General features: G+C 39.4%; 1 protein-coding gene across 1 annotated transcript; it reads left to right on the top strand.

Moving 5' to 3' along the window:
• Nucleotides 1-399: 399 nt before the first annotated feature.
• pkd1l3 (polycystic kidney disease 1-like 3) lies at nucleotides 400-15327 on the top strand. Its single transcript, XM_071528791.1, has 23 exons — nucleotides 400-494; nucleotides 1500-1637; nucleotides 1804-1829; nucleotides 2132-2165; nucleotides 2338-2399; nucleotides 2692-2754; nucleotides 3727-3885; nucleotides 4002-4114; nucleotides 4246-4369; nucleotides 4469-4591; nucleotides 5203-5422; nucleotides 6188-6369; nucleotides 6505-6735; nucleotides 6838-6939; nucleotides 7043-7221; nucleotides 8389-8535; nucleotides 8652-8854; nucleotides 9388-9575; nucleotides 9882-10014; nucleotides 10999-11194; nucleotides 11814-12030; nucleotides 12816-12900; nucleotides 13821-15327. The coding sequence occupies exons 1-23, from the start codon at nucleotides 431-433 to the stop codon at nucleotides 13865-13867; spliced, it is 3036 nt and encodes a 1011-aa protein (XP_071384892.1). The 5' UTR covers nucleotides 400-430; the 3' UTR covers nucleotides 13868-15327.
• Nucleotides 15328-17259: the final 1932 nt, after the last annotated feature.

Genomic DNA, 17259 nt, shown 5'->3' with positions numbered 1-17259 from the left:
AGTAAGAACATATGCACAGTTTTCCTGGAGAAAGCTTTCTCATTTCCATGAGACAGACAGAAGTTACCTTGCTTAATACACAATTGCCGTCTCAGCCACAGTTCCTGCAGCACTATGTGCTTCAGCTCTATACATTATAATAACTATGGACCTGTTACTTCAAACCTGTTTCTTTTTGTGGGTTGCCGTTGGATTTCTATCTATGGCCGACCGGTCTGAACCCTGTACAGACACCGGAGAGAAGACGAAATGTAATAACTCCACTGCACAGTGCAAGTATGTTTTCAGAAATGTCTGCTATGAGTTTGTTGAAGGACCTAAGAGCTGGTCCCAAGCCAGGAGTACCTGTGAAAAGGGAGGAGGGGAGCTCCTGAAGCTGGCCAACAGCCCGGTCAAAAGTTTCCTCAAGAACATCACAAGAGAGAGGAACATGAAGAACCTCACCTGGTGGCTGGGGGAGGGGGTTTTAGGGGAGTACCAGGAGCCCATCATGGGTGAGTGAAACACACCAACATATTTTTATAACTCACTCTCAAGCTTATTTATTGATCAGAATTGGCTGTGGCTATTCATACACACAAGGAGCAGAGGGCTGGATGTGGGGTATAGACTGCCAAATGCCTTTCTGCTTGTAAATGACAAACAAAATAAATTATTAAGCCGTCGTTATAATTTGTCTAATTGTAAAATGTCTTCACTGAGTCAAAAGAGTGATATGAAAATGTTTTCCTCTACCTCCTAAATGGAAATGAATTGTTTATTATTGGTTAAAATAGCCTCACCCATATTGATGTGGTTTATATGCTGGTTTACAATTAAATTCTGTTTATCCATAGAACATAAGATCATGGGAAGGTTGGGTATTCCGTCATGAAATCACTGAGCATATGGATCAAGGGCAACTCCCTTCAATTGAATTTTCATCTGTTAGGATTTTGTTGCAACTTACTTTAGCTCTCGATGAGCTGGGAAATTAATTGATTCCTAATGAATTGATAAAGTATGGCCCTCTTAATTAAGCTGCACCCTTGGCTGTTGGGAGAAACTTTGATGACAGCAAACGTGTCTCGATTGTGACAACCATGTCTGAAAAACATTTCTTTAATTTTTTTAATTTGGTTTCGTTCTTTAATTTGGTCTTTGTCTTTCATGTGCTTAGTTGTCATTTATGTCAGTAAAGCATTCAGCCTTTAAAAGCAGACTTTAAAAGTTCTAGGTAAAGCCCGGTTTCTAAAGTGTTCACACCAGTTATGTTGCGATATATACTGTCCAAAAAGCAATAGGCATGAAAATTAAATTAGTGTTTATCTGTGTGTGTGTGTGTGTGTGTGTGTGTGTGTGTGCATGTGTGTCTGTGAGTATATAGTGTGTTTGTGTCTGTGTATGTGTGATTGTTTGAAGGCTTGAAAACTAATTTGAAATTGTGTTCATCTTTGTGTGTGTGTGTGTGTGTGTGTGTGTGGATGTGTGTGTGTGGATGTACACACGTTTCTTTGCAGTGCTTGATTCCACAACAGAAAATGACAATGTTTCCAAGGACAACTCTCCATTCGCCTGCACCTACATGAAGCTGAATCCCCTTCAGCTGGTTTCCACGTCAGAGTGCAGCCAGAGACGAGGCTTCCTCTGCACCTGGGGTACGAAGCTTTTCACAACAGCCGCCTCCTTCACTCCTTCACCTTCTTCAAGACAATACTGTATCATAATTGACTCATTCACAACAACCGTGTGAAGTTTATTAGAAGGTGTTCTCTGACCTGATATTCCATTCACAGTTTATAAAGTAGTATTTCTGTTTTACAGATTTGCAATTTTCACCAGAGGCAAAGGTAAGAGATAAAAATTAGAAATCCTATTCAAAGTAATGGCATGGCTATGCATTGAAGCCATGCTAGCCTGGATTATGATCTTATTCGTTGGTTTAGAGCAGCCAGACATTTAGATATTAGGCATTTAGCTGATACTGAAATCAAGAATGACTTACAATAAATACAAGAAGTGGAATAAATAGATAACATACACAGTATAAAACAGAGACGTAAAGTCATTTTGCATAAATGTCCAAGAAACCATCCAGACAAAAGGTTTGCGCAGAATTCACAGCTGAGTTTTGTTCTCATTTTGTTCACAGGATACCGAAGAGTCCAGTCATGCAACAAAATCTCGTAAGTCAGATTGCTCCATATATGTCTCAATGTTTCAAGCAACCATGGAGGTGAAAGACATCACAGTAATAATTGTTTCTGTCTGTCTGTCTGTCTGTCTGTCTGTCTGTCTGTCTCTCTCTCTCTCTCTGTCTTTCTCTCTCCCACTCTCACACACACCTTTGTTTCTCAGGGTTTGCAAGGAATGCACCTACCATGAGTTTGTATGTCACAGACATCGAACAACTGCTTAAGGTCAGAGACACGTTATTAAAATTTCACACACAGGATATTTTCTGCTCACATATCATGGAGACCATTGAATGTTGAACAGTGTATCACACCTTGCATTAAGTAACTCTGTGCAGATAAACTGTGTGTGATAATTCAGTAGACATGCTAGCAGACTAGCTTCAGTTTTGGATAAGCATTGTTGAAGGAATTGGCAAAAAGCTTGTGGTCACTATGTCTGTTTTATTACTATAGCTCACAGTGTATTATACCTTGTCTACTAATGCTTTTTTTTTTTTTTTTTTAATTGAGACAGGAAGCAGATAAAGAATTGTTGCGTATGGAAATGGATGGAGAGGAGCCCACAGATGAGAACAGGGTGGGTAGCAGCATTTATATTTATGTGTATTATTATTATTGTTATTATTACTATTATTATTATTATTATTAGTAGTAGTAGTAGTAGTAGTAGTATAGTAGTAGTAGTAGTAGTAGTAGTATTGGTAGTAGTAGTAGTAGCAGGAGTATAACATAAGAATTAACTCCAGCTATTCCTACACAACTAGAACAATATGAATGTAAAATAAACAAAGTAGAAAAATATTATACCAATATTTGAAAGCAAATACAGTAAAAGAATAAGATAACATAACATAACATCTAACATATCATAACATAAGATAAGACACCACAAGATAAGATAAGATGAGATAAGATAAGATAAGATAAGATAAGATAAGATAAGATAAGATAAGATAAGATAAGATAAGATAAGATAAGATAAGATAAGATAAGATAAAATAAGATAAGATAAGATAAGATAAGATAAGATGAAACTTAAATGACCCCTTTGGGGAAGTTAGGTATGTGTACTGTATGACATAGTGCAACCATTATGAAAATATCATTAATATATGCAGATACATGGTCTTATATGAGAAACAAATGCTAAAACTGAAGAGGCGAGCATGTGTATTTACAGCAATGCACAAGGTGTTATGTTAAAGTCTACAGATGGTGCTATGTTTGTACATAAGGTGTTGTGGCATGTAGACTATCTACATTATTATAAACTATCTATATCAACTATTATAAAAACAAAACACCTTATAAAATATATTCATTACAGATGCTGATACCATATGTACAGAATGTGTCATTCAGATACAGTGCCTATTATTTGATGTCTGCCCTCCTATATGGATCCAAAAGCTTAGGATTAATTTGTTTTATTCTTCACACTGGTCCACCTCTTTTTATGCATGGCTAATACCTTCCTTTCCTCCTTTAAGTGATTATGAACATAAGAGCATGACACTTTTAACCCTCCTCCTACTTTTCCCTCTCACAGGACAACTTCATTCAATACTTGTTGGAAGGCACAAACAATCTGACTCCAGACTACGTTTTACAAAACAATGAAACTGTCAGTCATATTATCAACTGTAGCAGTGCCATCCTGCTCCTCTCAATGAAGAAATGTGATGTCCTGAGCAACCCAAACCCCACGGTAAGTCCAGCTGAACGTAGGCCTGCTGTTACTTTAACCATTCAGAGACACTAATGCCATACCAGCACTATGGCTGTGAGAGTTGGTTGATGTTTTGTTGTGTTGTTTCCCTCCAGTCTTTGTTTGAACAGATCTTTGAGATCTATCGGTCCATCAGTATATTGTTTGGTAGCGCAACCAACATGCGAATTGTCATTAAACACCCATCAGGCACCATCTATCAGAGCAGGTCGGTATTTTCTTCAAGAATATCTCTCACCTGATATTCTTAATCCAAATGTAGCATTCCTTTTTACCCACATAATATAGTTAAAATAGATTTAAAAATTCTAATAGATTCCAAATGTGTTTTTCTCCCAGCCACACACCGGCTAGCCTGGACAATGCAATATTGGGTTCAGAGAAAGATGGCGTGTACATCAAACTCCCCCCATATTCAGTACTCAAGTCTCAGCTGGGACAATACCAGACAATCAACGCTCAGGTCTGTGTATTATGAGTGTGTGTGTGTTTGTGTGTGTGTGTGTGTGCGTACATCGTCATTCCACAGTATTTTCATGAGAGGTTTTCTTATTCTTTTTAGATGGCTACATTCTCAAGGAATCCCCATCCATCTAATGACAGCATCTCAGGAACAGTTTCCAGTCTTTTACTCAGCAATGGACGCACTGACATCCATCTGACCAACCTGAAAGAGATGATAGAGGTACAGGAGCGGCATTAAATAAAGGTTACGGGTTAGTTAGGGTAGGGAACATCGAGGGCAGTGGGTATTGTAGCATTAGAACTGTATTGCTAAGAAGGGATCTTAAAAGCGATTGAGTTTTGTGCCACTGGAAGGAGAGGGCGGGGCAAAACAGGCCATCACCAGCACAAAAAACTTCTAGCATTCCAATATTAGAATTAGGGCTGGGCAATAATTCAATATTATCGTTTATCGTCTTTCAGTGGAATCATATCATAACAATATGGTGATTTTGGGATATTGTGACACACAATTCTGCTGTCTAAACTGATGATAACAGGCACATTTTATGTTAAAACTCTGACAAAATGAAGTATGGTAGGAATATTATTTGAAAATTTCGGTTTTGTTTGACATCAGACCTAACATTACCGTTCAGTTCAATGGAATGAACATAATTTGATTATTTAACATAATTTTGCATACACGAGTCGTATCATGATAAATATCGATATCGAATACATGTCCTTGGTCATGATCATCTTGATATTGATTTCAACCATATCAATCAGCCCTAATTAGAGCATTATATTCCTGATGCTAACTCTGCATGCTTTCTCCGGTCTCCCCAGATCTTCTTGCCTCGTACAAATGCTTCAGCAGTCATTAATAATACTATAGAGTTGAAGAAGAACACCAAAGCACTGACCGCATTCAACATCTCCAACCCGAATGTGACCGTCTTCTTCAGCGTGGAGCCCAGCACCAACGTGTCGCTGCTGCTCCTCCTGGCTCCCGGCTCACCTCCCAACAAAACCTATTACAGCAGCAGCACCATCCTCAACCGCACAGGTAACTGTAACCAGAGGCGGGTGCTGATGTGTTACTCAGTGTCCCCCGGTTTGTTTTGTCGTAATTAGACGTCAAGGTCTTACATCTACATATGATTTAGTCATACGCATATAGCAACTGGGAAGCTTGAGGAGAAGTCTGCAAAAATGAAGTGTAGAATAAACATACTATCCTCCAAAACCACTTTCATCAATTAAAAGACTCCTAAGGGTCTTCACCAGCACTCTGTGTTTTAGACTGAATCGTGTTTAAATAGTATAGGTCACAGGAATACAACGGTGTATTAGGGCCATTGTAGGGGGTAATATTCAGAGGAAAAATCTTTCTGAGATTAAAGTCAGAAATCTGCAAGAAAAAAAAAAACAGAAATTTGCGAGAAACTATTTTGAATTTCTGAATCATAACCTACCAACCAAATTAATGAAACCTACCAACACAGTCGTACAGGAAACAGGTAACCTGCTCATTTTTTGGTATGATGCCACCTTGTGGGTGGGGTGCCTATAATTGACATACATAATAATGAAGATGATCCCAAAGAAAACCTACAACAACACACAACATATCCAATGTACTGGGCTACTTAAAGTATGCAGGTACAGACACACTCAAGGCTTGCCTTATGTGTATTTTTTTTATTTTTTTAACAAAATCCATATCTAATTCTCCCAATTAGCAATATATATCAAACACACAAAGTATTTTTAAATATTTTTCATGAGTCCTTGGATTACAGATTAATCTTTCAGTTACTCTTTGCAACAGTGGGCTATCGTTGGATTGTGACCCCTGAGATGCTGGAGCAGACCACTGGAGTCTGGTACATCGACACTGTTCCCTTCAATTCCACTTGGGATCCGGGCCTGACACTGGAGTTCACTTCTTACATCAGCATGTGCATGTACTGGGACATAGAAAGGGAGTTGTGGAGCACAGATGGTTGCAAGGTAAGTCTCCACTTAAGCAAGGTAAAGCCTGCAAAAGAAAGCCTGCAAAAGAAATGCATTTTTAAATTGTGCCTGTGTTCCTTGACTCAGCAGTTTTTTACACTTCACACTATTGTTGTGCTCTGATTGTCTCAGGTGGGGGAGCTAACCACTCCAGACCGCACACACTGTCTGTGTAACCACCTCACTCTCTTTGGAAGTTCCTTCTTTGTGATGCCCAACTACGTGGACGTGTCTCGCACAGCGGAGTTGTTCGCCACCGTGTCTGACAACTATGTGGTGCTGGCATTGCTGTGCGCTTTCTTCGGCCTCTACCTGATCACTCTGCTGTGGGCCTGCTATGCCGATCGCAGGGCGCTCGCCAGGGTGAGTTTTTCCAGACCAGCCTACTGTTTAATGTCTAATGCAACCATTTCTCCCAACACAAGCATGCTTATGCACTACAAATGTTTTGTGGTGAACTATCAGAGGAAGATGACCCTGCTGGAGGACAGCCATCCATGTGCCCAGTACAACTACCTGCTCAGTGTCCAAACTGGCCATCGCAAGAACTCTGGGACCTCTGCCAATGTAAGTACCATACATTCTTGGCTTAAGCAATATACAGTGCAGGGCCAGGACACTGCTGTGTGAACCCAGTGCCACTGCATCAGCAAGTTGTGCTCTCCTGTAGGTCACGGTGAAGCTGATCGGCTCTGAGGGAGAGAGTGAGACGCACAACCTCACAGATCCTGACAAGCCTGTCTTTGAGAGAGGAGGCGTCGACATGTTCCTGCTCGCCACACCCTTCCCACTGGGAGAGCTGCGTAACCTCAGGCTACAGCACGACAACTCCGGAGGGCATCCCTCATGGTACTACAGGCAAAGCACACTTCAGTAGTAAAAATAATAATAACTTTACCTATATAGCACATTCCCAGCTTAGAGAACAAAGTGCTTTCTATGAAAAAAAAGTGTGTCAGTTTTCTCTACGTCAATATCCCTGTAATAATGATTCTATCAGGTTGTACCTTTAAATAACAAAACCTTACTCTTACTCAGTTGATGTGTTGTTTTATGCTGGGAATAGTAGCACTCCACATTGAGCATGTGGAGAATTGAGGGGTGTCAGTGTAAAAGGGTTGTTAGAGCTGTTTACAGGTGGCATTTATCCGCTCTCTGCAGGATAGCTTGCTGACTTCTTCACAGTGACACTTGTGACACTGTGATCCTCATCACTTAGCGCTGCCTTGTTAACACTTGCCTTTAAATGCCACTCTAAGCACAAACACACACATACAGTAAGGCAAGGCAAGTTTATTTATATAGCACATTTCAGCAACAATGCAATTCAAAGTGCTTTACATAAAACATTAAAAGCATCGAGACAAAATGAAAAGGATAAAATTCATGTAAAAGACCAAGAAAAATAAAGTTCATTAAAGAGCTAAGAGAATAAAAACAAAAAAATAGGCTAAAATAGAATAAGACAGGTGTAAAATACAAGAATAAAGGTTACATTGCAGTGTGAGAGATGAATAGTTATTTGATTTAATAAAAGGCGTGCATATGCCCACTCACACCAACACACAGTATTAGAGAATATTAGAATATAAATTCAATCAAGATAATAGGTCTTTTACAAGTGGTCAAATAGAATCACACAAAATGTTGTATAGTTGTATACAGTATTACCATTATAGTGTAATAGCAATAGGTGAAACTCTGGCTATCAAACCAAAGAAGGCACTGGAGCACACGGATCACTGATTATATTTTTAATGCATAAGTACAAGGACAATGCAATAGCAATATAGCACCACAGTTTGATATTGACTCCACTCTTAAAGTCACAAATTAAAGGAAAAATGACTTCTTCACCGCCACAAATCAAAAAGTTACCTCTTGCTGCCACTGTGCCGCCAATGTGCAAAGTTGCCCAGTGCAGATTTAACATTGTGTATTGGTAATATTCTTTTCATGTAATTATACCTATGCTATACATGTATCATCTGATGCAGTATTATGTGTTCCTGTTAGGTATATAAACAAGGTGACCATACAGGACCTCCAGTCACGACAGGTTTGGCACTTCTTGTGTGACTGCTGGCTGAGCGCCGACCGGGGAGAGGGCATGACCAAGAAAAATTTCAATGCTGCAAAGACGAACGAGATCGCCAGCTTCAGGTGAGAGTCGGACCGCTTCACACTGCTGAAACAAACCAACTCCACTCTCATGCGTTTCACAGGAAAAGGATGTTCACAGGTCAGTATCGTAACGGGTTTGCGCTCCTCTCTGTCAGGAATATTTTCCAGAGCAGAACGTCGACCGGCTTTAGGGACGAACACATCTGGGTGTCCATCGTGGACCCGCCCTGGCGCAGTCCGTTCACACGTGCCCAGAGGGTCTCCTGCTGCATGAGCCTGCTCCTCTGCACCATGGCCATCAACATCGCCTTCTGGAACATTCCTACTGATGAGCACTCACCAGTACTCTTCTCCTTTGGTGAATCAATGAGTCATTTTTTAGCAGTGTTTTTTTGCATCGTTGTATGTTTGTTTTTCTTTTTATTTGGGGTGGGGGTTAATGCTGAAACCAACCCAAAAATGGGAGACATAAAGAAAGAAAGACAGAAAGAAAGAAAAAAAGAAAGAAAGAAAGAAAGAAAGAACTATAGAAGAAAGAAAGTCTTAGGAAGGAATAGAAAATGTGACATCACTACATCTTACCACATACGTTTAGTTCCCTCATTGATTTAGCCATTCAGTACCCAGAACAATGGAAGAGTGAGTAAAGCCTTGCAGCATGAATATAAAACGTGGGTGGTGAGGGAATGTAGCTGCACTTACACCGTTTTGTCTTGCATTCAGTCGAGTGAATGCTTCTGTAGAGTCATAGGTGCTGAAAAGGAGATACCAAGCAGTGGCACCACACACACTGTTGCCAGTTTTTTTCATACCAAGCAGAGTAGTGTGTGTGGGTGTGTGTGTGTGTGTGTGTGTGTGTGTGTAAGAAGAATCTTTTTTGTATGTGGCCAGGCTCACTGGAGATCACCTGGCAGGAGATCATGGTGGGGGTGCAGAGTGGACTCCTCATGTTCCCCATCAACATCCTCATCATCACCATCTTCCGGAGCGTCAGACCTCGGCTCACTTCACAGGCCCAGAAGAACAGTCCTGTGCACAACCTGAAACCCCTCGCAGTTTCCATACCAACCATTCTGAAGGTCTTTTTACATTCTCCCATCGCTGGTGTGTGTGTGTGTGTGTGTGTGTGTGTGTGTGTGTGTTTGTGTGTGTATGCGTGTGTGTCCGCGTGGCGCTACTTTTGTGTGCCTGAGTGGACTGCACTTGCCTCATCGCTGACCTTGCAAGCCCACAAAATTGTCAATGTGCTTTTTGACTTCCACTGACCTTTTACTGAATTTATTATTAAGTGTAAGGTCAGTGGAAGTATTCCCACAGTGTTTTTGTATACATTTGTAGTAATAGTATACATACACAGTTTGCATTTTGTTGTACATGCTGTGTAGGAGACGGAGGAGCTGGTTTACTTGCTTAGCAGGAGTCCGAGGAACAAGATGTCAGAGCTGGGCAGGCTGGAGTCGGCCTCTGACCTCTGCCCCGCTCTGGACAGGGTTCATGAACTCATCCAGCTTATGCAAGGTACTCTCCTCTTTAGCACATGAAAGACACGCTGCATTACAATACCTTTAAATACGAATCTTTAATTCAAGGAATTGGGTCTAGCACAGAATTTCCCTCTCAGCGGCAGCCTTCATCTGTTGTGTACTAAGGTTACTTTGTCAAAGCAGGGGCAAAATTATACATTTCTACCTAATGGTGAGGGGGGAAAGCACAATATATTCAATAGTAAAATTGAGATGAAAACTTAACATTAAAAGCAAAACCTAAACCCCTAGAATGGACATACATGAGAGTGAAATTACACACTGTTCTGTCAGTTCAGTTCAGTTCAGTTCAGTTCAATTCAGTTCAATTCAATTCAATTCAATTCAATTCAATTCAATTCAGGTTAGTTCAGTTTAATTCAGTTCAATTCAGGTCAGTTCAATTCAATTCAATTCAATTCAATTCAATTCAATTCAGGTTAGTTCAGTTTAATTCAGTTCAATTCAGGTCAGTTCAATTCAGTTCAATTCAATTCAATTCAATTCAATTCAATTCAATTCAATTCAATTCAATTCAATTCAGGTTAGTTCAGTTTAATTCAGTTTAATTCAGTTCAATTCAGGTCAGTTCAATTCAGTTCAATTCAATTCAATTCAATTCAATTCAATTCAATTCAATTCAATTCAATTCAGGTTAGTTCAGTTTAATTCAGTTCAATTCGATTCAGTTCAATTCGATTCATGTCAGTTCAGTTCAATAATACAGTTATACAATTCAAAACAGCACTTAAATAATAAATAATGGGTAAAGATGCAACATATAAGCAGGCCACTTATACAGAGTGACAATAGTTTATATACAGTATGGACTATATAGTGAATGACAATTGGTAAGATCAGGTCCAGTTCCTCAGAGCCTCTAGCTTGGTGACAGGACATGATGTATTTTGCAGCACTCGGGGCATTCAGTCCTTCACCCTGAACCCCCTGCTGTTCTGTCTGTGTGTCTCTGTCCCAGGGGAGAGTGAGAGCGACCCCCACTGGGTGCACTGCAGCAAGTTCATCCTGTCCTGCCTCTCCCACCTGCTGCTGTGTCTGGAGAGGCTGGACGGAAAGAACTTCCCGAGTCCGGACGAGTACCAGCAGGCGCTCAACGTCACCAACCTGCTGCTTCGCAAGGCTGAGATGGTCTTCTCCAGCCACATGGCCTACTGGTCAGCGCTGTCGACAACACACACACACACACACACACACACACACACACACACACAAAAACGTTCTTTTTAAAGAAATATCACAAAGATTGTCACTTGTTTTCTTTTCATTTGGAACATCTCATATCTACTTATCTTCTGATTATTCCTCAGTAGGGATGGGACAATATATCAAAATTCAATATATCGCAATACAAAAATGTGACGAAACGTATCATGGAGTAGAAAAATAAATTGTGATATTAGGTAGCTACATTTTACTCTGCTGTACTACTCTCAAATAATAAAATAATATAATAATAATCACAATTTCACAAGCTCTCCATCCAAATTATATTATTGCACTTTTTAATGACATTTTTAAATTGTTGTTTACATTCTAGTAAGCCAATGGCATTGCTAGAAAGATTTGTGTCTCAGAAATAAACATAATTTTACACAGTCAGACTTTGTTGTCATTGAACTTTTATTTATTACATCGTATCGTGGTTGTATCGAATTGTGAACCCCATATTGCGTATCGAATCATATGGTGAGGTAAGCATGTCATCCCATCCCTATTCCTCAGTCGTAATCTTTCCTCCTTTTCCTCTCCTCTCCCACCGTTCCCTCGCTCCAGCCCGCGTCCCGTGAGCAAGAAGAGGAAGTCGGCGGGCTGCTGGCTGCCCTGGTGGTGTGTGTTCATCGGCTGGTTCCTGCTGCTGTCCATCAGCGGAGTGTCCACTTACTTCACCCTGCTCTACGGCTTCCAGTACGGCAAGCAGAAGTCCATCAAGTGGGTCATGTCTCTGGGCCTCTCCCTCTTCCAGAGCATCTTTATACTGCAACCACTCAAGGTAGGTGAAGATGGGAAAACATACACTGCACAAAATATTCATCTTAACAAGTTACTTACGTTATCTAGAATTGAGTGTTAAAATCAGATTTTTTTACTAAAACAAGTAATAAAATCCGCCAATGGGGTGAGATAAGTTTCCAGTGTGAATTTCATCTTCTTGAATCAAAGGTTATTTTATTGATACTAGTGGAGTATCTGCCTTGTTTCAAGATATTGACACTGCTCTAAAATATCCCTGAAACTGATGAAACTGCATTGGAAACAGGTGGAATTATTGGCAGAATTTTCACATGATTTTAGTCCAGTTTTTAGTCCTGTCCTTACAAATTACGCTGATTGGCCTCATGGGGGCGCTATAATTACAGGGCAAACTTTTTTAAATCAAAGGTGAGATCTCAGACACCATGCATGCAATGATTGGCCTAATGGGGGCACAATAATTAAAAGTCAAAATTTCTAACTTTTAAAGGCCATAACTGCTCTACCACCGGTCCGATTTTGATGAAACTTGGAGGGAGGGTGCATTTTGGTAGCAGTTGGCCCAAGAGATGCCTTCATCACTCCCTGCATGTTTACTTGTTTTTCTTAGGAAACAAAGAAAACCATCTGACTGTCTTTACCAGTCGATGAGGCGTAAATAACCCAATTTGAGATAATCTGCTTCATGTGGTTTAATACCATTTCTTACAGAAACTTTGTTAACAGGAGTTTTGCATTCTTCATCATCATGTATCAGTATACAATGTTTTATCAGAGAAAAAAATGGCTTGTTTTTGTCCAAAGGTGATAGGCATTGCTGTGTTTTTCGCCCTGCTGCTGAAGCCGGTGGCAGTGGAGGAGACTGAAGAAATTGAGCAAGTGCTGTTAGGTAAGAGAAAGAAAAAACATCACACAGAGTTGCCTTCAGTGTAACTATTAGTCTGTGAGTTTTGTAACAACACAGGTAGGCCAAGGTACTGTGCTCAGCATGTGTGCGCTCCATGCACATTGTTGCACACATTATCCAAGTAAGGTTGTGTTTTTTTCTGTCCTTGTCTTGGATATTGTTGATGTTGAATCTTCTGTCTCTTAGAAGATACATTTGCTGGTCTCAAGAGGTTTAATTTGTTTGAAGATCATATAACCTTTGTCAAGCTTTTTACTTGAAACACAAAACTTTCATAAATCTGGTTTATATTACCTTGTACAATTGAGATTCTTGAAACTAGCAAAAATATCTATCCATGAGGTAGGAATAGCCTTTTTAAACTTTCTTGATATAAGCTTGAGATGTTGGAATAGGCTACAAGATTAAAAAAACACAACCTTTAAATTTCAATTATGATGGGAACTGTTGAGAAATACAGAGTCTGTGCCTGTATCTTATTTCACGCAATACTGACTCATAGTGATATGCCTTTTCTATTTTCTTCTGATTCACTTTGGTAAACTATTTTTTACTTTTAAGCACCAGTATGAGTCAACATCACTTAATTAGATTTACTCGTTTTGGAAAAACTAGTGTTAAAGTTAAAACACATATATAAACATTGTAAAGTAGACAGAGACAATTACACCATTCTTTGTCCCCAAGCGTTGCAGGCCAACTGCTCCAGAGCTCTTATGTAATTACACAAGCGAAAAAGTGAAAATGTTTTACCAGATTGAAATATTGCTTTGACAACAATGATGTTCTGCTCTCAGTGCTCCTCCTGAGTGACCTCTCTCCGCTAAGCATATCTGTTCATCCGTCACCCAGCTGGGGAGAAGTAAAGTACCATGAGTCTCACAGTCTTCTCCTCTCCACAGAGCAGCAAGACAAGTGTAGACAGTATGCTGGCCGGGACACACAGTGAGGAAGCTCCATATAGCCGCAGAAGCTTTCGGGTGAGACGGACGCAGCTGCCATCCCCGGCGCCCCGGCTTCCCATACACTCTTCTGCACTTAAGATATTGTATGGGAGATTTATTTTCTAAATATAAAATTGCATAACACATTCAAATGTTTTGTTATGTGTATGAAATTCCCAACGCCTGACAGACTTTGCTGCACTGGTGATTCCCAGTATAGGGGTATTACAATTTTATTGACTGTGGCTCTTGCATATTGAAGGTGTTGCTCCTTGAAATCATTTATTATCCATGATGATGTATGTGTATATACAAGAAATGTCTTATGGTAATGTTGCTAATTTTAAACAGCTTTGTTTGTTCATTTTTTTATCACCGTATAAAAATAGTTTGTTTCATGCCGAAATCCATTTACAGCTTCAAAAACCTTTACAGCTTGTTTAGCTGTTGTATACTACAAGTCCTAACATGAGCTCTTTCTATTAATTCAAGAGTGGAAAAACTGTCTTCAGTCCAATGAAGTAAACATAAACACAACCAGTAGTGGCCTTTTATTGATTACGCTTAGATCTATGCCAATATGTCAGCAGTGGGCAACCACAACTACATAAAACCTGCAATGAAATTGTATTTTCTCTGCACATATTCATTTGATTCATTTTCACTAATAGTTTCTGTAAATTAATTCTTAATTTAAAGGTGGTAATCTATCCAAGAGTTCACCATTGAATAGGTGCAGTGAGTCTCTCTGCTTTAGAGCTGCTAACCCCAAAAGAATTTAATTAGTATGGGTTTACACTGGAAAGTTTTAGTGTCCCATGATGGTCTAAATGCTGTTTCAGAGGCTTTTCCACCCTACCAAGCATAAAATGGTCAGGGGAAACACTGAATCCTTGTGTTTTTTCAGCATGAAAATGGTCAAATTAAAAAATGTTGAATATCAGAAGAAAATATTGGCCATCAGCAGCTTCACTCTAAAAATATTGATATTATTGGCCTTTCATAAACCTGTATCAGTCGAACCTTCCTGCTGTCAACATGACTGGTCGTCACACTGCGAGGGCCAAACATTCACTGTACACTAACATAGACATTCACTTTGGACTTTAGAAGGCTGGAAAGATGTAGAGACAGGCGAAGCAAATTATGCAATTGCACATATGGGACCCAATTATTAATTGACCACTTTCTTCAGTTCACCTCTCTGTCACCGTGCAGCACATATGTGCATGTCATAACTCATTTTCATCCTGCATGTCTATTTCTATGTGACTCAGCCTGTCCTGCCTTTAAATGATTTATGAGTAGACCCAACTACATCTAGGTTCACGCTCTTGGTTATGGGATACAAGCAGGTGTGCAGACATGTTGAAGTCTTAGACCTTCTGTGATCTGCGCTTTTACTTTTACATTTAATCATGAACAGATTGGTTTATTTTTTAATTTATTCCTATATTGTATGTGTTGCATGTGTGAACTTGAATAAACTGTATGATCTATATGCTGTCTATGTTGAACTACATTTAAAAAATATGAATTTATTGTAATTAATCTATTAATTTCTTTACTTTAAACTGAAAGAAGTGCAGACATAGCTGTCAAGGTAAAGCAGTTGGTGCAACTTCCACTTCCAGATTTCTGTTTCATAAGAATGGCATGCCTCATTTCCTCCACAGGTGTAGTGTGAAGAATCGGGGAGCTGGTCAATGATTTTGGGGCATGAGTTACAACCCTTAACTAATATGGCTTATTGGATAACAGGATAACAAAAAGGACAAATCAATACCTCAGTTTCATGATAAAATAGCAAGATGATTTCCTTCTTGTGTCACGGAAGCAAGAAGGAACGAAGGAAACAGGAGCAGTATTGGACAATGACCATAGAAACCCTTGGCATGTAGTACAAGCCCTCCCTGTCAGATAATGCAAACAGTTTGAGTGTATTGTGTCAAGCATCACATTTAAGCAATGCATTTATCGGATGAGAATAATTGTCATATTTCTGTGAATGTGAATTTTATCTTCACTTCCACTGTACACTGAATCATCAGCAGTGGGCTTTCTCTCAAGGTAAACACTGAACAAGTTCCACACGGTTTTTCAACAAGTTGTCATTGAACTCTGACCCAGGCAGATCTTTCTCCTGTTATAGAGACAGAGGCATCCAGGCATCCAGGCATCTCTGACTCTGGTATTAATTTCATAACAGTGCTGCCCTCTAGTGGCTGCAGATTCCATGGGAATGCAGGGGCATAGTTTATAAATTAGTTTGGGCCAAACTGTAATATCATAATCTCAACTCAGATGGGCAGTATAAAGTTATTTTGCCGCATTTATTGATGGGTGTGTGTCTCACAGTCACTGTCACCATTATTATCCCAAGAAACACAAACACAGAATATTTACAGACCCCCACCTCTGTATTGAATCACAAGATATAAAAGAATATTCAAGAAGAAAAATATAACTAAACCTTCGACCCCATACTTTCCAACATTATGCTAGTAAAAAGAAACCCAGATTAACAATTATCAGCCTCTGACAGTTAAAACGATGATGTGGTATAACAAAAAAAAGTGAGCTTGTGATTATTTACCTGAAAATAATAAAAAAAAAATATATATATATAAAGGACCCCTCTCTGTTGCTGCATCCGTGCTGGTCAGGAAGTTGTGAAGGGCCATACGTGCACAATAGCAGAGGTGGAAAGTAACTAAGTACATTTACTCGAATACTGTACTTAAGTACAATTTTGAGGTACTTGTACTTTACTTGAGTATTACCATGTTATGCTACTTTATACTTCTACTCCACTACATTTCAGAGGGAAATATTGTACTTTTTACTCCACTACCTTTATTTGATAACTTAAGTTACTAGTTACTTTGCAGATTCAGATTATTAATACAAAATATAATCAACTAATAAATTGTGATGTAGTATTATAGATTACTGTAAGATACCCAGCAGTAGGAGTAGCGGAAATCAGCCCCACCTTTTCCAGCTGCAACATTAAAGTGATGCTTACACATTAATGCATCAATAATTATTATTCAATAATATAATATATACTGTATTATTCTGAAATGGGCCATTCTGCATAATGAGTACTTTTACTTTTGTTGCTTTAAGTACATTTTGATGCTAATACTTTTGTACTTTTACTTAAGTAACATTTTGAATGCAGGACTTTTACTTGTAACAGAGTATTTTTATACTGTGGTATTTCTACTTTGAATTAAGTAAAAGATCTGAGTACTTCTTCCACCACTGCACAATAGTCTGAACCTTCTGGGGTGTGCACTCAAAGGCCTAAAATCCTCCACCTTGCAGCCAATGTCCCAAAAGAACTATCAATGATGCCCCTTGCTCTGCCGTGTCAGTAGTTGCAGATGTT

Source organism: Centroberyx affinis, unplaced genomic scaffold, assembly GCF_046629955.1.
Source record: "Centroberyx affinis isolate AG114_WGS23_722 - 3 ecotype Tasmania unplaced genomic scaffold, CSIRO-AGI_Caff_v1 ptg001726l_1, whole genome shotgun sequence".
Lineage (NCBI taxonomy): Eukaryota > Metazoa > Chordata > Actinopteri > Beryciformes > Berycidae > Centroberyx > Centroberyx affinis.
This window is presented reverse-complemented; position numbering and strand designations above follow the sequence as displayed.

Excerpts from the sequence above, each read along its gene's own strand:
- pkd1l3 (XM_071528791.1), top strand. The coding sequence starts at position 431 with ATGAAGAACCTCACCTGGTGGCTGGGGGAGGGGGTTTTAGGGGAGTAC. Across the intron at positions 8,855-9,387 it reads ACCAGTACTCTTCTCCTTTG|GCTCACTGGAGATCACCTGG; the intron begins GTGAATCAATGA and ends GTATGTGGCCAG. Across the intron at positions 11,195-11,813 it reads TCCAGCCACATGGCCTACTG|CCCGCGTCCCGTGAGCAAGA; the intron begins GTCAGCGCTGTC and ends CCCTCGCTCCAG.